This window comes from Trachurus trachurus (assembly GCF_905171665.1).
Source record: "Trachurus trachurus genome assembly, chromosome: 7".
Taxonomy (NCBI): Eukaryota; Metazoa; Chordata; class Actinopteri; order Carangiformes; family Carangidae; genus Trachurus; species Trachurus trachurus.
Genome location: NC_139901.1, coordinates 17,987,662 through 18,011,523, shown reverse-complemented (window position 1 = coordinate 18,011,523; position 23,862 = coordinate 17,987,662). Strand labels below are relative to the sequence as shown.

The 23,862-nt window shown below is 40.5% G+C and overlaps 5 protein-coding genes across 7 annotated transcripts; 4 read left to right on the top strand and 1 right to left on the bottom strand.

Moving 5' to 3' along the window:
- Positions 1 to 994: 994 nt before the first annotated feature.
- On the bottom strand, positions 995 to 5,014 carry atp5pb (ATP synthase peripheral stalk-membrane subunit b). The gene is made up of 7 exons (XM_083976260.1): positions 4,869 to 5,014; positions 3,985 to 4,021; positions 3,720 to 3,865; positions 2,900 to 3,063; positions 2,601 to 2,726; positions 1,887 to 2,066; positions 995 to 1,244 (listed from the first exon to the last, which is right to left on the bottom strand). The coding sequence occupies exons 1-7, from the start codon at positions 4,894 to 4,896 to the stop codon at positions 1,173 to 1,175; spliced, it is 753 nt and encodes a 250-aa protein (XP_083832386.1). The 5' UTR covers positions 4,897 to 5,014; the 3' UTR covers positions 995 to 1,172.
- A 1,242-nt stretch (positions 5,015 to 6,256) lies between these two features.
- On the top strand, positions 6,257 to 12,384 carry traf3ip3 (TRAF3 interacting protein 3). Of its 3 annotated transcripts, none has more exons than XM_083975588.1 (14): positions 6,257 to 6,386; positions 7,101 to 7,523; positions 7,639 to 7,765; positions 7,861 to 7,978; positions 8,092 to 8,119; positions 8,233 to 8,262; positions 8,847 to 8,942; positions 9,679 to 9,750; positions 9,906 to 10,043; positions 10,194 to 10,334; positions 10,418 to 10,550; positions 10,635 to 10,780; positions 11,335 to 11,451; positions 11,725 to 12,384. In XM_083975588.1, exons 2-14 carry the CDS (start codon positions 7,125 to 7,127, stop codon positions 11,923 to 11,925), a joined length of 1,746 nt encoding a protein of 581 aa, XP_083831714.1. In that variant the 5' UTR covers positions 6,257 to 6,386; positions 7,101 to 7,124; the 3' UTR covers positions 11,926 to 12,384. The 3 variants fall into 3 exon arrangements, with proteins under 3 accessions (XP_083831714.1, XP_083831713.1, XP_083831712.1); XM_083975587.1 differs by having other exon boundaries at positions 9,903 to 10,043; positions 10,197 to 10,334; XM_083975586.1 differs by having other exon boundaries at positions 9,903 to 10,043.
- A 1,768-nt stretch (positions 12,385 to 14,152) lies between these two features.
- Positions 14,153 to 15,974, top strand: dnase1l1l (deoxyribonuclease I-like 1-like; the record flags this gene model as incomplete). Its single annotated transcript, XM_083975221.1, has 7 exons — positions 14,153 to 14,382; positions 14,468 to 14,554; positions 14,644 to 14,762; positions 15,199 to 15,311; positions 15,451 to 15,608; positions 15,699 to 15,795; positions 15,894 to 15,974. 7 exons carry the CDS (start codon positions 14,153 to 14,155, stop codon positions 15,972 to 15,974), a joined length of 885 nt encoding a protein of 294 aa, XP_083831347.1.
- A 265-nt stretch (positions 15,975 to 16,239) lies between these two features.
- Positions 16,240 to 19,621, top strand: LOC310988575 (uncharacterized protein). Its single transcript, XM_083975227.1, has 7 exons — positions 16,240 to 16,261; positions 16,454 to 16,631; positions 16,733 to 18,532; positions 18,620 to 18,686; positions 18,794 to 18,863; positions 18,963 to 19,169; positions 19,267 to 19,621. The coding sequence occupies exons 2-7, from the start codon at positions 16,589 to 16,591 to the stop codon at positions 19,387 to 19,389; spliced, it is 2,310 nt and encodes a 769-aa protein (XP_083831353.1). The 5' UTR covers positions 16,240 to 16,261; positions 16,454 to 16,588; the 3' UTR covers positions 19,390 to 19,621.
- Positions 19,622 to 20,354: 733 nt separating this feature from the next.
- Positions 20,355 to 23,841, top strand: LOC310989162 (uncharacterized protein). The gene is made up of 7 exons (XM_083976104.1): positions 20,355 to 20,607; positions 20,772 to 20,876; positions 21,387 to 21,418; positions 21,708 to 21,742; positions 21,837 to 21,890; positions 21,975 to 22,037; positions 22,690 to 23,841. The coding sequence occupies exons 1-7, from the start codon at positions 20,526 to 20,528 to the stop codon at positions 22,898 to 22,900; spliced, it is 582 nt and encodes a 193-aa protein (XP_083832230.1). The 5' UTR covers positions 20,355 to 20,525; the 3' UTR covers positions 22,901 to 23,841.
- The last annotated feature ends 21 nt before the right edge of the window (positions 23,842 to 23,862 follow it).

Sequence of the window (23,862 nt, the reverse complement as noted above, 5' to 3'; positions counted from 1 at the left end):
GAACACTGTACATTTTTTGCTTATGTTGGGCCGAAAGGCTGTTATGACCAAATGGGTAGGAGATGAACCTCCTTCAATACATCTGTCGAAGTCTTTGATATCAGACTATATTTCTCTGGAAAGACTAAGATTTCGTATTAACGGTCAGAATGACCTCTTTACAGCAACTCAGAGCGCAACTGCCTGAAATGTAAGACCTAACAAGGACCTTTGAGATCATTGCTGTGGAATATATTCTGGATTTGCTACATACTGTATCTATAATCTGTATGCACTGTACTGGACTGTTATAATTTTGAAAATGTTCAAAAAAAATAATTTTCAAAAAAGAAATAGATCTGCTAAATCAAATGTAGGATATAATAAGTGCCTTCCTGTCAACAACCACCCACTTCAAGCAAAAGAAAACACATTTCTCTTTCCGACCAAGACATAAAGCCAACACCTGTTGAGATGTATCGAACCTTATTAAATCAAAACCCCTAATCACAATTAATTAATCCTGTTATTACCTGTGAATGTCAGCTCTGCTCAGTCATCGTTCCTTCCTAGAAAAGAGATTTTCTACCAACACCTGTCACAGCAGAGGGCATTTGTTCTTCACGCAGCCTGCTGAGAAAAATTTCCTTGGACTTCCTGCTTGAAGGCACCAGGTTCAAAGTGCAATGATGTGACGGGAGTGACGGGATCAAGAGGGCCGGCCTCCCTTGTCATCTGAAGGCAAGTATTTAAGGTGCAATGGGAGGCAGCAAACCTGTAGCTCATTATGAGTCCAAAGGTTTAGAAATGCTTTACAACACCTCTTTTAGATTGACCAAAGGTCTTAAGTGCCCCAGAAATCTTAAGTGTAATCTATCATGATTGTAACTTTGTGAGACACATTACGCATGTTCCACAACACTAATGTCATCTTGAAAGAGTATAAGCAAAGGTTAAAGTGTTAAATGCGAGTAGAAAACCTGTGTAGTGTAAAAATACAAACGGCCAGTATAGGTTGAATAAGAGAACCATTTATTTTTACCATCAGCTGACGTGTAAATACTGTACACACCCATAATATTGACAGAGACAATCTTTAAAGAGGAAATAGTTTATTCTGTAAAGAAAGTGAGCGTCTCGTCCTACGACACAGAGTTGGGGTTAAGAGCGGTCTTCTCTGAAGACTTGACAGTTTAGGCAGTTGTAGCCTTGGCCTTCGCCAGAGCCTTCAGGTCTGTGATGCACTTGGCGATGCTCTCCTTCTCCTGGAAAACAACAGAGAAACAGATGTGAAGCTCTGAGGTCTCACATGAAGAATAACAGGGGCTTAAAGTTAGCTAACTGTATTTTGTTCATCCATTTTACCAGCTTCTAATGGCTTGACTTTGGCATTTTGTTGCCACAGAGGAAACACATTCATGTACAACGACAACAAATCCAGAGAGACTCCCTTTAGTGAATCAGAAACAGGCTCTGCCCTGGTTATCTGTCGTTGAGATGAGTCACAGATGAGAAGTTCAGAAGATAAACTGAACAATGCTCCCAGAGAAAATAATTTGACCAATCCTAACAACCAAATTGAGCACTGGAAAAAATGACTTAAAAGAAGAGCAACACAAGTGCAAGAATATATTTGCAATATATAGGCAGATATTTGATTACTGTTTTTGCAAAAGTTGAAAAGAATGAGGACAATCTGGAGCTGGAAAAAGGGTTTTCATCTAGGTACAAATCAGGGTAATTTCATACCTGACCTAACTGTATTACCGGTACTCAAAAAAACTGAATTATGTCAAGGCACTAAGGTGTTTATCATCTGTCTGTAGTTGGTATCAAACAGGTACAGAGGTGCGATACCATCCCAGCCAGCGAAGTGTACATTCATAAAAACAATCTGACAGTCTGACCTGCTGAGGCGTGATGCTGCCAACAACGCTCTTCTCCACCCAGTTGACCATGTGCTCCTGCTCCATCCGGCGGTGGAGGTCCTGCAGGGCGATCTGATAGTCCAAGCGCCTCTTCACCTCATTGGTCACCATGTGTAGCCTCTCTCTGTAGTTTGTCTCCAACAGCATGGCCACGTTGTTCTAAAAGGGAAAGAGAGGTCTTTGTCAGCACATTATAGAAATGTATGTGGTCTAGCATTGGGTCACTAAAGCTTAAGTCAATCTTTAAATGCTTTAATCGTTTTGTAATTCAAGTGAAATCTGATTAAGTGGCAGCACTTAGTCTTAACTCAGTATTCTTTCAAATAAATCTTTTTCCCTACCCATCTGTGAGTAGTAAAAGAAAGCTCATATTATAAAACAAACTATATACTGATAAACAGCTAACATCCAGGAAGTTATTTTAAAAATAAATTGAAGTAAATGTATTGCTGCAATTCAGCAAGGCATTTTCCATACTTTTCTGGTTTCAGCTCCACACACATCCATAGAGCTAACAAACCAGTTAAACTTGTGGCCAGCAGAGGGCGATAAACATCAAAGATTACATAACAATGTCGACTCCTACGGCTCAAAGGGGTACAGGCCACATACATGGTGTCAGTATGTTGGTGTGAACACGAGACAGTATAAATGTTGAAAATGTGGGGAAACACAAACATCTAGTATGCTCACCCTCTTAGCATCAAACAGCATTGATCTTCCCTCTGTCCTCCACTGCTCCTTCTTCTCGTCCTCAATGGCCTGGGCCAGGCTGGACACGGCGAGGTCCTTTGTCTCCTGAGCCTTGGCCACTTTGTCCTACAAAAACAAAACACACACACAAAAGGTTTACAAAAGGTGTGTGGAAAGATTCACAAAGTCTGTTGCTTGATTATGGCAACATCTGTCTCTTGTGCAAACATATTGTGGATAAGCATCCATACTTGGATACTATACACCACAGGCAAAAAAAAAAGCTAAAAACACCATACCTCGTTTAATTTGTCAGCAAAAGCTGCAACACTGGGACCAAATTTCTTGACACCATAGACGATGACAGCGCCGATGGAGGCGGCAGCGAAGGTCTCGTGGTTGACTACATAGATTTCCTTGGAAAGCATGTAGAGGAGGAGGCCAGTGCCCAGCATGTAAGGGCCTGGTGGAAAAATGTAGAAACGTTCATAGTGAGTGGAAGGTGGTTATTGCAAGAGTGAGTTATAAAATACATTGTAAAGACCACACAGCACTACGTCACTGAGCTTTTAATGCTAATATTTATCAAATGAAGACAGGGCAACCAAGTGCAGTATAGGGTCGTGTTGCACCAGAGATGTTCTTTCTGTTTTATTTTTAACATTGTCCTTTTACAAAATGAAAAAAAAATTACACATAATACAGCAGCAAACAGTGTTGCCCTCAGACCCTTTATCATAACCAAATATCATTCAGTGTTTATGGTTTATATATCTGTAACAGACATGACACTGGGTCTGCTCAGACACTCTGCTCTGTTAAATATAAGCTTAAATCTTACAGTTTTTGTGTCTGCCCCAAATTGATTTCTATTGGCAACTTTATATTCAAATCCTGCACTGAAGTGTCAATGAAGACAATTTTTGTGCAAGATCACAGTCACAGTTAGGTGAGTGCATGTTTATCTTGTATTAATCTCTTCTTGGATATATGTAAAGCACTTCGGATTGCCTTGTTGCTAAAAAGGTCCTCAACATACAAAAAAACCATAGGGACACACTTTATGACTTATTTAGTGAGATCAGCTCATCTCCAGCTTCTGGGCTGAACGCTACAGACCTGTGACTCCAGTCTTGGGGTACAGGAGCTGGAAAAGCTCGTCTGGGATGATGCCATGGCGGACTTTGCCTCCTTTTTCTGGCAGAGGAGGGACTGGGGCAAGACTCTGGGATGATGTGTGCAGAGAGCGAGATGCCTGGACCAGACTGTGGATGGAAATACAGTTACCTTTCAGACCTTAGAGAATGTATGTTGTTGTCAGTCAAATGTGTCTTGTCTGTGATGAAAACAGTAAATTAAAACAGTTAGTGAAGAAGACACTTACCCAGCTCCAAGGGGGCCGCTGGCTTTCAGGGAACTGGCTGCAACAGAGAGAGAATAAACAGACATTAAGCACATATCTGCAAGAAGTGCATGTTTTCATTTGTTTATTTTTAGAGTGAAAATTGTTGTCTTGTTTAATCAACATGTGGCTAAAACTATTTCCACCAAAGCTCAACATTGTAATTGACATGAGGCTAGGGACTTATTGCAGAATAGTTGATTTAAACTGCATAGGTTTAAGATGGTGTACAAAGTGTACAAACTATATTAGTGACTAATTGTCTGCGACTTTGATGCAGATTTTAATAACAGTAACCTAATTTTAGATGGGATAATTTCTCCACCGATAGCATAATGTGAACAAAATGTCAAACTTCGTATCTAAATTTGTAAAAATCACACGTTAAGTTCACATGCATTGCCAGATCTTGGTTGCGTCTTTACCATGGATGTATTATATTAACGGTCTTTACTCCAGACTCGCTAAGAGCAGAGGACTAGCTAGGACTAGAGGCTAGCTGTCAATAAGGTGACATTTGCAGGCGTGTAGAGCTAACGAGAAGCTAATGTAGCTCCTGTTTACCACCGTCAGCTGCCGACGTTTAATTTAGCTTTAATTTGTGGCTTTGGCACAATGGTCGTTATGTTTATTAACAATAGAGAAAGGGGGCTATAGTCTTTTATCAGTTCAAACCGTTTAGTTTATGAGCTGACACTTAAGCTTATTACCTCCAGTTAGCATTAGCATGCATCCCATTCAATGTGCGGCCTTCACTTTACCCTTCACACTCACTTTAAACTTTTACATCTCCTGCCTCACTGCCTGGTCATGACAGAGCTGAGGGAAGGGTTTGTTAACGTGTTAAAATACAGAAGAGTGCATACCTGAAACTAATACAAGCCTGGACAGCATGGTTGAAGGACGAAAGTGCCGAGTTGTTGCTCCACCGGGCAGCCTTGTTTCGGCCTCTCTGTGCCCTTCTCTGCAAAGAAGAACCGTGAGGATGGCGGACACACGAGAAATCCACACGAACTATCGCGAGAGTAGAGAGGAGCTCTGGTTTCAAAGGCGACGACCAGAAGGGGGTGCACCATCTACGTACATCGGAAAGGTGACATTCTGTATGACCTATGTGTATGACATTTGTTTTATCACTGTGTATGTACACCTTCTTTTTACAGTGTATGGTACACACAAGTGTTTCGGTTGGATGTACAAAACTTTATTAGAAGGAAAAAACCGGACCCACGATCCAGCTGCAAGAAAATGACATTTTTGTTTGCTTTGAGGAAAATGGGAAGGAAAATGACCTAGAGGCATTAAAAACAAACTCTATTTTGGTCAAAATGTTCTATTTAATTAATATGTAGGCCTACCTTTTTCTTCTTTCTTTTTTCATGATTTTTGTTTTGTTTTGTTTTTTTCCCTACTCTTTGTGTATATCATTACCTCTGGCTAAAACAGTATTGTTCTGTATATATAATTGTTAATACATACATCCATGAGGTGCAGGCACCTGCCAGGCACTGATCAGTAAACTTAATTAGGGCCTTAATGAGTGCAATAAAAAAGGTGTAAGAGTATAAGTGGCTTTTTAAGGGGTTGATATAAGGTCAGGCATAGATAGATTTCATTGATCCCATAGGATATGTTACCAGGTTGCAGCAGGATAACAATAATTAAGAGTTAGGTTAAAGATAAGGGTTAAGAGTAGGGTAGCATTTGACTCTAGTTATACACACGATTACATAGTCATGCTGTGTTTAAATTATTTTGGCTTAAATAAATAATTATATAAAAAATAAAATAAAGTTGATATATACTGTTTTCCCTTTATCTTTTTATATGCTCCATAGACTGCAGTTTATCTGGATGCTTTTTAGATTTTAGGTAAGGTCTGTGACACTGCATAAAATACATAAAATGAAGGATTTAGTGCTTATATCTCTACCACACAGTTCAGCTGAGAGCCTTCAAATGTAAAACCCTTGTAACCTTACTTTTCAGTTACAGTTAGTTCTCTGATTGTACCACAGTAACCCCTAACTCTAACCCCATAATACTAAAAACATTAAAACCTCCTGAGGCAACCACACACAGAGAAAAGAGCTCTGTCTCCCAAGTTGTGTGTTTCATCCCAGACTTTGCACAGGGGGAATTGACTGTCTGTAATCTTGGGGCCCACCCGTGTATGGCATCAGTTTGGTGCGAGTGGCTGGTGAGATAGAGGAACATATGACGCTGTGGTTCTCTACACTTCCTGTTAAATTATGCTCAACAGAAACAGCTACATGTGAAACACAGACAAAGCTCCCGGACATTATTTCAGAAGAGTGAGAAAATGGATGACTTCTCAGCCAGCTCATGAAGAGTTTTATCAACTGGATGAGATGGCGTAGTGGGTAAGCTTTGTGATACGTTTCTGCTTATGTAGCTTTTTTTTTGTGCATAATCTTGTGCATTTTTACTCCACAGATCCACTCAACAGTTGCCAGGGCCTAGTCTGTCTTTGATATGCTACTTTTTGATAGTTAAAGGAGATTCCTAAGAAAAACACACCAGCACTGCACTATAACCTTTATTATACACTTACTAATACGACTATGCTCATATTTCTAGAGCTGCTACTTCAGCTTTTTCCACTATAGCAGACTCTCGTGGGTCACAGAGATTTGCTACTTTATCCTTCACTTTATTCCAAATATACATCTCATATAAATATGGAGCAACGCCTGGTGCTGCAGATGACTAATATTCTTTTTTATTGGTGGAGCAGATAAAAGACTCAGATAAAAAATGTCAGCACCTTGTTTGACAGATGCAAATTTATAAAGTTATCAGCATTTTATACTTACTTGTATCAGTCACTTTAACAACTAGACAGACGTATAGTTTACATATTTTATATACTTTATCTTGGATGTACTTTATTTAGATGTAACATCTGAGCCATCACCCTGCACCTGCAACACATGAGAGTCATACTTTCAGCTCCTTGTAACATAACAATATACATATAGGCTATTATGTCATGCATAGATGCATTTGAGTCAAATTGCTTATGTGCTGCACATGTAATTATTAGAAATACTGATCGTGACTGTTGTCATTTAAAGGCTGTAACAGGCAGAGGAGCTGCCATGGACGCCCTGGCTGGAATAGAGCTCTCCACAGTGAAAGTCTTTGACCGAATAGTGGAGGTCAGAGCAGAGAAACGTGAACACCTGCGAGGAAAAAACAACGTGACTTCATGTCGCAGCCCTACGAGAGGGTTAGACACAAGACAGATAAAAACTGAATTGAAAGAAAAGAGGCAGCTTGAGTTTCTGAAAAGGAGATCGGTGAGCCCAGAGGAGTGTGGTCTGTCTACGAGGAAGAAAGCGTCACCTAAGACATTCTCAGTGAAGTATCACAGTTCAAGCAGCAAGGCGAACACATATCATACAAATATCAAAACTAGTCCTACTGCTAACGGACATCCAAAGATGGTATTAACACCAGGCCGAGGCAAAACCGACAGCCCAAGCAGCAGCACATGGGTAAATAAAAGAAATTTATTTGGAGTCATATTTTACCAGATCCATGTTTAATCTTTTCCGCTCCAAAGAGGGTTACATAAATACCTATGTTTCCCCTCTCCTCTCCTTTCCCCAGGCTTCATTATGGCCAGAGCAGACGATGAAGCAAGAGAAAGGCCATTCAATGAAGCAAGTATCTACCTCCACAACAGTTATAAAGGAGTTGGATCAGCACAGGATGAGTAGAGAGAACAGTAGTAATGGTGAAAGTCTTGTTAGCTACATAACATTTTGATTAGTGACTCTCACATTTGATTTTTCATACTAATAAAGCTGTTTTCTTCCTCTCCTCTTGAAGCTAAAAAGACAAGCGTCAAAACAGTCATCCGACCAGAACAAATTCACCAAAAATCCTCTCAACGTACTGAAAATGTTTTAAAAACAAAGGTGCTTCGAGAGGCTGGTGTGCAGACAGAGTGAGTGTGGCTTAGGCTACTGTAAATCTCCATGAAATCTCATTCATTCATATCAAAAACAGCTGCGATCAGTGTTTCATGTTTGTGTAATGCCCCCCTCCCCCTCCCAACAGGTCTGGCCTTGTCACTATCAAAGAATCAGTAAGTGTCAGACTAATGCTTTGTATCCTGTGGCTGTAAACTGCAGATTTAGATTAAAATATATATATATACATTTAACTTGTTATTCTTGTCTCTTGTTTGTCAAATAATAGGATATCCAAAGATTAGCTGACTACCTGCAGGTAAGCCAACTGAAATCTTTTCAAAGTTCATTCTTAAAGGCATACTTAAAATAACAAATACATGAAAAGTTATAATCAATAATCTCCCTCAAAGACTTTTTGCTTTGATTTGTTTTGGTGACTATGACCTGTGACATTTGCTGCCTTGTGTCAGCTAACGTTAGCATCCGTTAACTAGATGTTGCTGTGTAACTAAACTGACATTATTATTGAAGTTTGTGACTCTTATCCACTTGTGCTCTACTGTTACACTACATTATGCCATGTGTTGTGTCTCATTTGTGGCCACAGTGGGTGGTTTTCAGTAAACTGAACTAGTTTTGTTTCTCAATGTTGCAGTTAGCATCTTGTAGTAGTTAAGTGCCTGACTTTTAATTTAATAGGATGATTCAGTTTCATATTCAGCATCATTAGTTTATTATTTTTTTTAATTCTAGCATCATTAACTTAATTAGTAACCTAACTGATCTTGAGTGTTACAGTAGCTGACTGGCTGCTGATTGTTGTCAGCTATATTCAGTATGAGCGAGTTGTTGTACTGTAATGTAACTGTAGTGTGTCGTCTGCTGTCTGGTTTTTATCAGGAGGCTCTGTGGAGAGAGGAGGCCGTGAAGGAGAAGCTGGCAGCCCTCCAGGACGGTACGACAAACCTTGTCAACTCCTCTAACATAATATGGACGGTAAGACTCTCTCTGTCTCTATCCACAGCCCTGTTCAGCCCTGTTGTGCACAACTTGTATTTTCTAATTACAGTTTCCAAACACCAATAACCTCATTCACATTTTACAGCGTCACAGTGTTGCTGCTTCATCGTTATTTGGTTTGCTGGTTGATGTGATACTGGGTTTTTCTCTGTAACAGTGAAGTGCAGCGTCTGTGCATCACTGCTCATGTCTCAGGAAGTTCCTATGCAGTCTGTGGTTTGGAGCTTCCTGCTTCCGCCCTCGTCTATACTGCACAAGAGGAGCGTACGCTGTCATTCTTATACAGGAAGGGAGTGGCAGTCAGTAGCTGTTATAGGTGCCCTCCATCCTTATCAGCTCTGTTTTATCTGCCCTGCAGGGAAATGTTACTTGTTTAATCTGTGTTGAAATACCTGATGATCAATTCATTCAGTTTAAAAGTTTGTGTTTGTCATCAGGAAATTAAAGTAAAGTTAAGTAAGTAAAGTTGCTTCTTGCAGGTTTGTTATTACCAGGCGAGATATGACATCTTTTTTCCACTCTTGAAACAGTGTAGTGTTGCAGCCTGTGCAGACAATCTGATCTTTTCTGTTCTCACTGAAGCAGCAAGTTGCGTTTATGCACCAGTAGGCACAGACTGTGAAAGGACGTCCTATTACAGATTTAGGTGTATCAATTTTCCATCTGCAGGTTACAGCGTGACACTCAGTCATTTCCTCTCTAACCCACACAGGCTCGCTGCAGTGAAGACCTGCTCAGAAACAAGATCAAGGCTCTAGAGTCACAGCTGCAAGTCTGCCTGCAGGTAAGAAAAGCAGCCGGTGGTTAAAGAAGCCACCACTGTTTTTTTATTTTAAATCATGCGAGGGGTAGAAAAAAAGAAAAAACAGCCAGTCTGGCTCTACACTGTCACTCTGTCATTTTTCTGTCCAACTCGGTGGTGTGTTATCTTTACAGAAGTTTCCCAAAGATGGAGTGAAGAAACTAGTGGTACAGATGGAGAAGCAGAAACTGATATATGAAGAGAAGGCCCTGGTTGCCCTGCAGAAGGCCACACAGGAGAAAGCCGAGGCTCTCAGCAAGGCTGAGACACTGCAGGTCAAACAAACCACACTCTTTCAGTTTAACTGTCACTGACATACTTTGGTTGTCTGGTGATGTATGTGCTCTGTTCCCATAACAGAAGGTCAGGATGATTTCAGTCTCAATACTGCGGCTGAATTTTGAACTCTGTGTGTTTTGCGGTAGCAGGAGATGCTCATAACAGCCAAAGCAGAGGGACTGAGGTGGCAAAGCCTGTATGAGGAGCTGAAGCTGAGCTCTGGACGACTCAGGGAGAACCAGCACCTCAGTAATGAGCAACTGCAACAGCTGCACAGCCAAGTGGAGGTAACGTGTACCGTTGAAATAATGTGCACGGTCAGAAGTTTGAATGTCAGCAGACAAAAAAAACATGTGTTTGTCTGGTGCAGCTATCCAGAGCCAGAGAGGCTGAGCTGAGGGAGGAAGTGGTGTTACTACAACAGGAGAAGAAGGAGCTAGAGTACAACATTCGCCTGCTGGAACAGGACAATGAGATTTTAAGAGAGGAAATTGAGCAGATCAGTAAGTCATGTCGGGTTTTTTTCCCTTAATGCTGCAAAGCCACTTTCAGCCTCTGTCTGTGAGTAACTTTCTGTTTCCTGGTAGATGGCGACAATGGGACCCAGGACTTTCTGATGCAGGATAGTCTGACGTCAGAGGAAGCAGAGCCACAACTTGTGCTGAGGAGAGACTCTCAGGTGGAGGAGCAGCTCCGCCACACTGAGGAGAAACTTCGGCTAAAGGAGAGAGAGGTAATGTGGGAGTAGGCTACCACAGTGCACTGCACCACATTCACGACCTTCATGCTTTGTTTGATTCAGAGCTGCACACAGGTAATAATTACAGTTATGTGTCTCTCAGTTTAAGATAAGTATGAACCCACTTTGGATGAGAGAAAAAGAATACCCTTATTTACTGTGCAGAGACTGATGCATAAAGGCACTATACATTTTCTGCAATCCCAAAAAAAAAAGCATGCCAAATGTATTTAAAATAAATATCAGATCTATTCTATAGTATTTCTCAGGATGTATTTCATATCACATGTATCTCTGGAAAGAAGATAGATAGAAAGATTTATATAAGTAAATACTGGCACACTTATAAAAACGTATTGTGAGTGGACTGTGGCTAAATACAACCTACATGTTTGCTGCCCATATGGTGTGTGTGTGTGTGTGTGTGTGTGTGTGTGTGTGTGTGTGTGTGTGTGTGTGTGTGTGTGTGTGTGTGTGTGTGTGTGTGTGTGTGTGTGTGTGTGTGTGTGTGTGTGTGTGTGTGTGTGTGCTTGTGTGTGTGTGTATAGTGTGAGGAGCTGCAAACAGAGCTGCATGCCATGGAGCAGGAGTGTCAATCGAGCCAGGCCCGGCTGTCGCAGTGCAGGGACGAACTCCGGCAACTCAGCCACCGACGCAGGAGAACGGTGAGGAGTGTGTGTGTGTGTGTGTGTGTGTGTGTGTGTGTGTGTGTGTGTGTGTGTGTGTGTGTGTGTGTGTGCATTTAGGGGAATTTGAGACTTAATGTCCTTGCTATACTCAAGTGCTCTCACTAGCCCTTAGGTTGTGTGAGCCAACCAAAATGAATTATTTCACTCTGTTTGTTCCACTATGTCATTTACACTTTGTCTTCACTGCAGTAAAAACCAGAGCAGCTGCAGCACAGTTTAACCTGGAGCTTTTCTTCCCTCTCTCTTCAGACTTCATCTGGCTCCTGGTGGAAGGTGCTAATGTTCTTCCTCCTCCTCCTCGCTGTGGTGGGGGTTGCCATGTTGTGGCTATGGCATCCTCCTTTCAGGGAGCAAGTTGAGGACCTGTACTCAGACATAGAGACACGCATCGAAGACTATCTCTTGGAAATGGCCTCACCTCAACACTCAGGCTGTTTTAGACCAATATGATTATTTCTTTGCTCAGGAATGTTGTTGTTGTTTTTTTTGTTAGGGTCATTTATTGTTGCTGTTGTTATTTTGGAGATGATATTTTAATGGCTATAGTTCTTTAATATTTCATAAAGTGTGTGTGATGTCAGATGACATTGTGTTGAAATGGGAAGGATGTGCTCCACGTGTGTCCAAAAAGTGTGACGAGCAGTGTGAAAAATGTGTGAGTCAATATGTTAGTAAGAGTTGGGAGCAGAAAAATAGAAATTACCTTTGTACTGTAAACTGAATGTTGAGTTAAGAAAGTACATACATATACATCACGTAAACATCCGAGTAATTCTCTCAACTCCTGTGAGGAGGAATTACATCAGTACTATGAGGTATCAGGGAGCTGCAGATTCACTGTGGCTCAAAATGGCTTTTAAAAAGAGAGAGTATGCACAATGAACGTGCTGTTTAGTGTTTTATATTTTATTAAATAAATGCTCTTACCGCAATGTTACTGTTTGTCATCTTTCATTCAAATAACTGTGTGAGACTACTGGTTCAAAAGTATGTGGAAAATGTACCATGCACACAAGTTTGTGTCACTGGGTCACTTGTCATGGGTGTCATATTCGTAGATTAAGATTTTACGTAAAAAATAATTTCATATTCTTACAAAACACAGACCAGAGCACCACTGTTTTCTGACCTTTTTACCTTGTGACCAGTTACAAAAAAATCTGTATCCTATTGATGCCATTTATTTGCCTTTATCATGTCTGTGTGTTTTGTTTACTGAAGATTCTTCTCACATGGTTTCTTCAGTTTGAGTTTAAGATAAACTCAGGGGTGAAAACATAACCCATCAACACATATCATAGAGAAAATACAAAGGAAAACATAAATTTCTCATTTGATACTATTGGTCATCAAATGATGCCTCAGCTTTCAGATGACACACATAATTAGCTTACTAAAGTTGTATAAAACACACTGTGCCTGAACAGCTACAATATAATTTAGGAACCATTTTTCCATGGATCAAGTACCTTTACTTTCATCACCTTTGGTATATTTCAATTATTGTGCTGTACTTCACCTGGCATAAACTGACATAAATACTCATTTAACAGTAAAAGTTCTTACTTTAGAAGGAGTTAAGAAGTATTAATACACCTAATATGAGTAAAGGTACAAGTTAAACAACAATATGACCCCTGTAAGACTTTCATTAATACAAATAAAACTGTAACACTTATCATTATCATTGATGTGTCAATGTAAAGCAGCACTTTAACATTAACTGGTTGAGCCATATTTAACTTTGCATCACATTTTAAGGAATCAAACTTGTCTTTTAATCTATCCTATCTAACTTTAGTCTGACAAACACAGTGAAATGTTGCTTCTAACATTTGCTGAGTGAAAGAAGCAAAATGCAAATACTCACTTAAAGATGTAGTTTTTTATTTCAACCACATTGGAAATAAATTCAATGAACAGAGCTATAGATGAAGAGTTGTGCTGTTTCAAATCTATAATGTGTCTTTTTGATGGCTAATTTTAGTATCAGTTTTGTTACTCTTTTCCAGCTTATACCAGATCATGAAGATCATTACAGGAAAATCCTTTTTTCTGCAAAGATAATAGATCAAAAGAGAACAAATAACGGAGAAAAAAGAGACAATGATTTTCACTGCAAACGTTCGATACATTTCAATGGAGATCCATCCGATAACAGCTACGACTGTGTCTGTGCAGTCTCGGTGTTGTGTTGTCACTGTGTGGTAACTCGCTGTTGCTCATGTGTTTGATATGTGGTAAATTCTACACTAATGTTCATGAAGCATGACACATGGCAGCGTCTATTGTCCGATTACGCTCAAACTTAGAGACAAAACACACTCGAAGCTGAGTGGGACGGAGCTATTGTCCATTGTATTCAGAGGTTTTAACTGTTCCAGATAATGTGCTATTCTCAACAGGCACTGACACAGCACATCCGTCACACTGATCTGCAGCTCCTGTCTTTTCACCCACGCTTACCTGTATGTTCCCCAAATACACAGCTGGTCATTGAAGAGATGGATCTTTGCTGCACTGAGGTCAGTCTCCTGGTTAAACTGGCGCTGAAGGTTAGAGGCAGTGGTGTGGGTACTGTGGGCACTGAACTTTTTTTTTGTTACATATTTCACAATATGACGAAAGGGATCTTGCCAAACTCTCTTTCACTAACAGAGTGATATTTCTCCGTACGATGAGGACCGCAGTTCTGCTGTTTGTCGTGGCGTTGTGTGCGCTCAGCGTCACGTCTTCGCTGAAAATCTGCGCTTTCAACATTCAGAGCTTTGGTGAAGCGAAGGCAAACAACAAGAAGGTTATGGGGCTTCTCCTGAAGATCCTGTCTCGGTGCGATTTGTGTCTTATTCAAGAGGTCAGAGACTCAAAGGGAGAAGCAATACAAGCCTTGGTTAAGGAGCTGAACAGGTACAAGCATCTGTAGGTTATACACACATAACTCAACATCCTCAGCTTTGGTGTTACTGTGTGTGACTGTTGTTTTTGTCTGCAGATATGACAAATCCAACTCATACTCCTTTGTGGAAAGTGAGCGGCTGGGGAGGAACACCTACAAGGAACAGTATGTCTACATATACAGGTAACCCAGACTGCTTATCAAGCATGACCCCTTATACTGTCAGTGGTCAGTTCAACATTATGTCCTCGATCTCCTCTGTTTTCCTCCAGGAACAACATGTTGACAGTCAAAGAGCATTATCAATATCCTAAACTACAGGAAGGAACAAATGAAACTGATGTTTTCTCCAGAGAGCCTTTCATCATCCGCTTCCACTCACCCACAACATGTAAGATTAATGAAGGATGTGTCTGGAAGCATATACTGCTCTCATCAGTCATGTGTTTCTCGAGGATACTTGATGTTTTGCAAATGTAAACATCATACGCTGGTTTCAGAAACCTTGATATGCTGGGTTAGAGCAGTTTATCCTGGTTTCTAATCTTTCTATACCATGTGCACAGGTGAGTCCAATCTCAGTTAATGAAGCAGCTAGTCAGTAAAACATACATGATGATAATATTTATGTCATAAAATGAATTTTAAAAATGCAACATTTACCATAGTTAGATAGTAAATCAGCCTGCCAGAAACCAAACCAAATGTCCAGAGATTAAGAAACCTGTATAAGATATGCATAAGGATATGAATGACCAGGGTACAGGGTACTTAAAATGTTAACATTAATTTAAATGTGTTTTTTGTTTTGCTTTTGCTTTTTCCAGTGGTGAAAGATTTTGTTCTAATTGGTCAGCACACTTGTCCCAAAAATGCCATGAAAGAGATGGATGAACTGTACACTGTCTTCAGAGGGGTTAACAGGAAGTGGAAGACTGATGTAAGTCAAATCATATCATTATCATGGATGGATGGATGGAGATGCTCCGAATTCTTCTGTTTGGCCTTGTGTTGGTTTCTCTACAAATCTCGATCTGTTGAACTTTTTCTTTCTGAACTGTTTCTTTCCTTCACACCAGAATGTGATTATCCTTGGGGATCTCAATGCCGACTGCAACTATGTCACCATCAAGGGCTGGAAAGGAGTACGCTTGAGGAGTGACCCCAAATTTCGTTGGCTAATTGGCGATGATCAAGACACCACTGTCCGAAAGAAGACACAATGCGCCTATGACAGGTCAGTGATGCATGAAAACTGAATCACTGAGCTTTTGCCCATTAGACAAAGTGATTTCTCACAATAATCCTTCCACATTTTCACCAACAGGATCATTGTCCATGGGCGTGAAATCATTTCCAGTATAGTCCCAGATTCAGCTCAACCGTTCAACTTTAAAGAAAATTTCCATCTAACTGAGGAGGAGGTAAAATTGTTGCTTTGAAAACTTCAGCTTTTTTAAAGTTCAGTTTTCTATGTGACATGAACATCATCATTAATCCTGATCTCACGGCGGCTTTTCAGGCTCTTGAAGTGAGTGACCATTTTCCAGTAGAAGTTGACCTCAAGCCAAACCACCGGTACCTCCTCCGCCATGAGCTGTGAGCCACTTGCCAATCAACAAACCAGGATTTCTTGATTTTAACTGCAGTTTTACTTGATTTTAGTCCTCAAAATAAATCAAAGTATCAAAACAGACTTTTCAATGATAAGTATTTTTCTTTTTAAATGATTCTAATTTATCTTGAAAGTGCCATCTCAGTTACATAAGACACCAATAAACATGAGCAGTTTCAGTGTGAAGGAACCGTATGTTTGACTGCTGCAGCTTATGCTGTGCGTCTGAAACCAAAACCACATCAAAGCCCACATCATTTCATGAGCTCATGAAGGTACGTTCCTACAGCAACACAAAAACTGTACTTTTGTAAATTAACTTTTTTACAGAGAAACTTCTCAAACATTTAAATTTTGCTTTTTTTTAATGACAGGCTCGGATATAGACAGATGTAGACACTTACTGTTAAATATTTAAGCAAATGTTTTAGTTTTGATGTGTAACTTTTGCACCGTCTGTCTGACAGGAAGCCACTTGCAGCAGCAAGAGAGGAGTTACTTTGCGCTCTCTTCCTTTCTGAGAGACGAGATTATCTGTAGCAATGCATTAATTTTGTCTTGATATAACTCCTTTTAAACTATCAAGTTGTCTATTTGCAAAGATGGAACAAAGTCTCTCTGACCTACTAAGCGATGCATTTTCAGGTAAGAAGTTACAACAAGTTACTACTAAGTTTTAGTATTATGGTAATTATTCTTTTAACTGTTCAAAAAAGGGTAACTGTCAATTCATGATGTTGTTACAGAGCCATTTGTTCCATCGTTCCCCGATGAAGATTTGGACTTTGAGAAACTACATTTTGATGAAAAGTTTGAAGAAGAGAAGGCAGGCAGCTCTGATGAAAATTTAACAACAAAGGAAGACAGGGCTCTGCACCAGGAAGCAACTAGTGAAAGCACAGTGTTGTCTAACATGGAAACCAAAGATGTAAACACGGCTGAAAGTACTGATGAAGAGCAGTTTGATGATGGAGGTGTCGCAGTCGGTCTCATGAGCACGGACAGAGCACTAGAGGAGAATTACACAAGCTCAGATGGAGATTCGGCACAGGAAGGTTCTGTCTCTGGAGAAGATGAAAAAGAAGATGAGGAGGAGGATATAGGAGCAAGAGAGAAACTTGGGAATTTGTTGATGTCAGTTTGCTGCGGTGATGACTTCAGCCATGATGATAAAGAGGACAGGATCTTTGCTGAGGGACAACGTCTGTCCCTGGAGGACACTGAAAACCCTCAAGTTAGAAACGAGGAACAAGGTGAGAGTGAGAGCGATGAGGAAGTGTCCTATTTCGGGCAAATCCCTGAACGTGGCAATGAGATGATGATGGTAAAAGGTGATGGGGTTGAAGTGGATGAGCAAGAAGAGGAAGAAGAGGAAGAAGAGAAGCAAGAGGACTCGTCTGATTCTGAGTGCGAGGGCATGAAAGTCGAACAAGAAGATAACGCTCTGGCTCAGTGCTTTGAGCAGGAGGTTGAAAATCCAAACAGAGGTGAAGCTGTCACAGCCACTTTGGACTTTCCAGAAATATCAGTGCAAAATCTGCAGGATCTCATTGCTGAAGTAGATAGTGAGGAATATGTAGAGAAAATGAAGGAATTCTCAGGGGAGGAGCATCAAGAGGCGGGTGAGAGCATTGCAGATTATCCTTCAGACTTTTCTTCATGTGAATATGTAGAAGAGGGAGTCAAAAATCAAGAAAGTGACTTGCAGTCAAATGTCTTGCCTCATCCACTTGACAGCACCCCAAATTCAAAACAGAGCATGTGCCCTGAAGGAGAGGTGACAGATGCAACATGGATGGGAAGAGAGAAGTACACTGATGATGAGGGAGATGGGTATTTGTACAGCAGAGACCTGGAGATGTACGCTGATAGGTTCAGGAGTTACGATGCGGGAGCTGCAGAAAATGACAGAGGGAAATGTGAGAATGCGTTGAGCGATGCAGCTGTGCAAGGGTGTGATGATGGAGGTGAGACAGATGAGACAGATGAGAGTGATTCCTACAGCTCCAGTGACGACGATGACGTCCAAGTGAGGAGGAGAGACGAGGGCCTCTTGAATAATATGTGTTTAGAAGATCTAGAGGACAGTCGGCTTTACAGTGGGAGCGCTTCTGCAATTTCCGGATGGAGCATCTCTGATGATCAACACAGCACAAAGAACAGAGAGGATCAATCATATCTCAGCAAAAGCTGGGATTTTGACGTGTCAAACACTGCTCCAACTCTGTCTGAGGACTTGTTAACCACAGAAGACACAGACACAGCAGAGGCATCACTTTCAGAGGTGAGTCAGCATCCTGCAGCAGACGTCAACAGCTATTTCGTGGTACAGAGAGAGGACAATAAGAACACAAGCCAGTCTTACCAGGGCTCTGTGGACGACAGCTTCTTCTTCAACACTGAGGTCAAGACATCTGAGGCCACGGAGCTGGGACAGCTGGGAGATGACGAGTATGAAGACGACAGGAACTGGGAACAGGAGCAGGAGAGAATCAAGGCTTTCTATGAGTTTTATGATGACAGTGATGGGGAGAATGACAGAGAAGGTGAGTGTCAATGAAATGGGTATATGGTATAAGCAAGTCTTGCATATATCCCACAATTCATTTGTTTCCATTTGTGTTTTTTTTTAGAGAGGCAGATAAAAGTTCAGTTTTGTACAAATCCATTGTCTCAAGTCATTCACTATGAAACGGACAGGTAAGAGGAATTTCTTGTCTGCATAACACATTGTCTCTTGACCAATAACTACAACCTGAGCTTGATAGATTCAACCAGAAACTCTACTCTCTTTCTTTTCTTCTCAGCAGTGACAGAGATTCACTCAGTAGCTCCGTCGACAGGGAGGATGACCTGAGCTCTGCAGAAACATCTGAAGTGAGTTGAAATTATCATTTGCATGTGGTCACACTTGAAAACACACACAAAAATGAAGACATGAATGCATTGTTGTAACTGCTTTGTCTGCGCTTATAGGACCAAAGGGAGCCTGACGACACCCTTCAAGTGATACCTGCTTGTGATCCCCCCAATACTCTGCCAGAGAGTGTGCCACAAAGGGTGCCACAAAGTGTGCCAGACAGTGTGCCACAAAGAGTGCCACAAAGTGTGCCAGGGAGTATGCCAGAGAGTGTGCCTGGAAGTGATCTCAACAACACACAAATCTGTACCAGAAAACACAAGGTGTGTGTTCACTGGCCATTACTGGACATTCATTTCATTTAATTTGTCCCTAAATTGTTTTGTCATTTGTAACATCTCCTGTGTTTGTCTCTTGCAGTGTCTCGGCATTCTGAAGAAGATCCTAAAGATGGGTCTGGTGACAGGGACGGGCTTGCTGTTGTACTGGATGGTCACTGGCGAACCAGAGTGGCTAAGCCCACCATCTTTCTCCTGGGGCTAAATTAGTTTTTGGCCATTAAAACATGTTTGTAAGTTTTCACATGAGGAGAGAAACATCCAAAATAACAATATGGATTTGTAAAAATGCATTTTAAAGTGCTGGATATTGAAAATTGTGAACTATTGCCTGTAATATGCAACATTGTGCTTAATAAAGATGTATCTTTGTTTAAAATGTTGCTGATGTTTTCATATATACTTCTGGTCATTTTAACTAGTGAGGAGCATTAATCATTGATTATGACTTTGTGGTAGAAAGTGACTATTTCTGTTTTCTGCTTCTTTCTTCTTTGTCTTCACCTCATATGGAAATCATACATTTTACTTTACTGCAAACCTCATAGCAATGTATAGCCTACAAGTAACCCAAATACAATTAATAAAATTCTTACATGAAAATATCTACTGAACCTGTAAATGATCATAAATTGTTTAAGTATGCAGGAGGCTGAATAAAGCCTGTTTTGTCTAGGCCTACTAACAAAAGTAAAAACGAAAGAAAATGAAATGAAACAAAAAAAAAACTGCTGCTGTAGGTTAATGCATTAATGTTAAACTGTAATACCGTATGTGAAAAATGTCTCTAACTATGGAGATATTTAGGCTATGTTTCTTAATCCTACATAATACCGACTCAAATTTGATTGACAATTACATTTGTAAAATGTACTCTTACACAAATGTAACTTGTAGCTAACATTAACTTGTAACAGCTAATGTTTACAATATGGACAATGTTTTAGCCATGGTTTTAGTCTTACCGTTTGTGGTTATTAATATCAGCCTGCTGGTGGCGATGTTTCATTTCTGAACAAGAACCAAGAGTAAATGAAAAGAAATCCAGAAGAAGAACGTGCTAAACGGAAATGACGTACAGTTTCACTGAAAGGAGCGATGGTTTTTAACCCCCGCGCACCAGACGAGGGCGGGGTTTGAGCGTCCACCTGTGTCCGCTCTACTGGAAGCCTCCGACGCTGTTGCCAGGGCGATAAAACGGAGCTCCCGCGCTTCGTCGGTGGGCGGAGTTCGGTCTCTCAACTGGCGAACTGAAACTAGAAATTTAGAAAAGCTCAACCGAAACAAAACTAAAACAACTAGTCTACACGGAGGTCCAGCGGGTAAACGCGAAATAAAACAATGTCTTCACTCAGTAGTAAGTCCGCGCAGCAGATTAGCGACCTGTTGGATGAGTACGGGATCAAACACGGACCTGTGGTCGGTGAGTGCCCCACATTGTTTACTTTGTGCCCGCGTTGAAGCAACGTGTGCGCCAGTTGAGTTCACAGGCCTCCCCCCCTCAGTGGGTCTGTGGGGGTTTGTGTTCACTTAACAATACATTGTTTTCCCTCACGTGTTCATTATCTGTGACCTTTTTGCACCCAGGCACCACCAGAAGTCTGTATGAGAAGAAACTGAAAGAGGCCATGGCCAAAGGGAAGAGGGCAAACTACAAACCATCACCTGACAAGACCTATTACAGGGAGGAAGGTGAGTACGTTACTACGTTACACTACCCACTGTCCCTCACATGCTGGTCTGAAGAGATTAACACTCAGCTGACGAGGGGGTGGATGTGTTTTACCTCTACAGTGATAGATTGTGTTCAAAGTTTTATTGAAGTTTGAGGACAGGTAGTCAATGATTTAGGAGATCTGTGTGTATCCAATGATTATCTCCAGAGTTTATCAGAGCATTTCATTGAGCTTGTATACTGGTTTGTGCGTGTTTGTTAGTGTTTGTGTATGAGGATGGATGAAAGCTCAGACTTTGACCATGATTGATGGTGCCAGACGGACTGGTTTGGGTGTTTCTGAAAGTGTTGATCCCCTGGGAGTGTCACACACAGCAGTCTTGGGATTACTGAAGCGGACACAAAGAATAAACTTTAAAAGCCTGTAGATGAGGCAGAGAATAATGGCCCAGCAAGATCAGGAATGGTTAAAGTGAATGCAAAAGTACACTTTGATATATAATGTGGTGTTTGTGTTCATATTTCAGAGGAGGAGGTCACCTACGTTTATAGGACACCTGTAAGTATCCTCCACATCTAAAAACAAAAACAAAAAAAAAACAAAATCATCATTATCAGCCCTGAACTTCTTTATCAGTGTGTCTCCATCACTGGAAAAATGCTATTTGAGTTGTCTGTTAACCCCACTGTGTAGAAATGGGCTACACTGTAGTTTATTTGTTGTGTTGTACTGTAGTTTGAGTGGCCAACTCATTGCAGTAACTTGTAAAGCTAATAGATATCCATCATTTCTATCAACACTGTTTGATATTCCAATGCGTATTATTCCTCTCTGTCTGTTTCTGCAGGTCAGAAGTGAAGACGCAGGAGGCTACGGAGACGGGTCAGTTCTGTTCTTTATTCTCTCCTGTTGGTTCACACATTTTCTACTCTCATGGGTCAGCCAGGATTAATAACTACTATTTTCACCTGTCTAGTCGACCTTCAATGAGCTCAAGACCAGGGTGGTCTGACAGAGAATATGAACAGGAGTAAGTTACAGTCATGCTAGTTGTTGTTGTCATCAAAGCTGATATAAAACCTTCACATGTGTATGTTTGTGTCCCTCTCCAAAGCGCGTCCTACTCAGCCTACTCGAGGACAAAGCCTGAGTACAGAGGAAGGACTTTGGTTGATGAGTAAGTGTATTACAGAGGGTTAATTGGTGTAATCTGCCATTTATTTAGGTTTGAGCATGCTTGCTGCTTAATTGTTCACCACCCTTGCGCCTCCTGAAGATTTAAAATTTCTGTTTTATATTAGTAAGGTTTTACAAAATCATGCTGAAAGTCACATTTTCAATGAAGGATTTGTTTTATTAAATGTTGCCGTCATGCAACAGGTTAAATACTACCTCCACTACTGATTATTATTATTATAATTGATTGATTTATTATTATAAATCAGTTCAGACGTCTCAAAAAATGAATCTAAAACAAAAAGTCCAAGTATGTAAAATGTAGAAAAGCAGGTCATCTCTACATTAGAGAAGCTGGAATCAGAGACTGCTTTGCCATTTTTCAAGCAAAAAGGGCAAAACACTCTCAACTTCTTTGTCACAGTCAAAATTACACCGACTGACCCCATGGGGGCAGCACTGCAGTGACACAGAGGCAGAATGACATCTCATTAAATCTTGCCACCTCTTGCCACACCAGCATTACATCCCACTGGCTACAACTAAAGAGAGAGTCTGTGTTTAAGGTCTGAACAGGGCTGATATTTGTTAATTGCTACTTCTTGATACTGTTAATTGTGCAGTGTTGCATAACTCCCCTTGTTCTTCTCCAGGCCCCACGTATATGACAAGCCGTCCTCTTACAGCAGCTCCTATTTGAAATCAACACCCATGAAATCTGGCCAGGATGCTCCAAAGACAACACAGTCGTCTCGCTTCATCCCACTGTGGGTTCAGTTTGTGTTCTTCCTGGCAGTGGCAGTTTTCCTGTACTTAGTTTTTTCCAATATGGAGACAAATGAACCCCTCAAAGGAATACAGTGATTTGTTCTTTTATTCTTGCTCTCTTTACAGGGCTGATTCACTTTATCAAACATTTTAATGCGAGGAATGTATTTTGGTTATTGCCTTTGTTTTATTCATTGATGAAATTGTAGTTTATGCAATATATCTGTTGGTTGTAATTGTTTATTTGCTTGCTTATGCTTAAAGGTATAATAGATTATTGTCACATGTTACAGCAGCACAACTAGAACAGATGCCTCATCAAGAACACAACATCCTTCCTCCTCATCCTCTTTTACAGACAGATCTGTTTACCTGTTCAGATGGTTTCTGTCATCTGGTGAAACTAGATAATCGACAACAGCATATCACACTCAGTGAAGTGTGGTGTATGGTGCTAAATGTGCAAAGAAACTGCATTTTAAAACTCTACTCAGATGTTAAGCTATAGTTAATAGCACATTAAGTATCCACAGAAATTCTGTGAACAATTATGTCAATTTCTAATATCAGATGTTATTCCACCAGATTTTAACTAACTTTTAATTTATGGCAAAAACTGCAGTTCAGTGTTCTACATTGACAAACTTTTTCATAACCCCCAAATGTTTAATTTTTCCATTGCTGCAGTGTTTAGCGTAATAAAAAAGTTCCTCCCCATATATAATTCTGTAGAAAATGTTAATGAAACTGACCAATTCCTTGTGGTTTATGTACTCACATTGGTGCTTCTTTATCAGAAGTTATTAGTTTTAAGACCAGCTGTGATTCAAGTGCCTCAGCAATTTAATATAAATAATTGGAATATACTGTGTTTGTTTGGTGCTTAATTAGAGGTTGGAGGTTATTTAAATATGAGGCTGCATTGTTTATACAAGCTGTTATGTCATTTATGCTGTTTCACCGGCATTCATTCTGAGATATAACATGTTGTACCAATCCAATTCTTTACATATTTTAGAGATTAATGTTGTGATTTGTTTTGAATTCTCATTTCATAA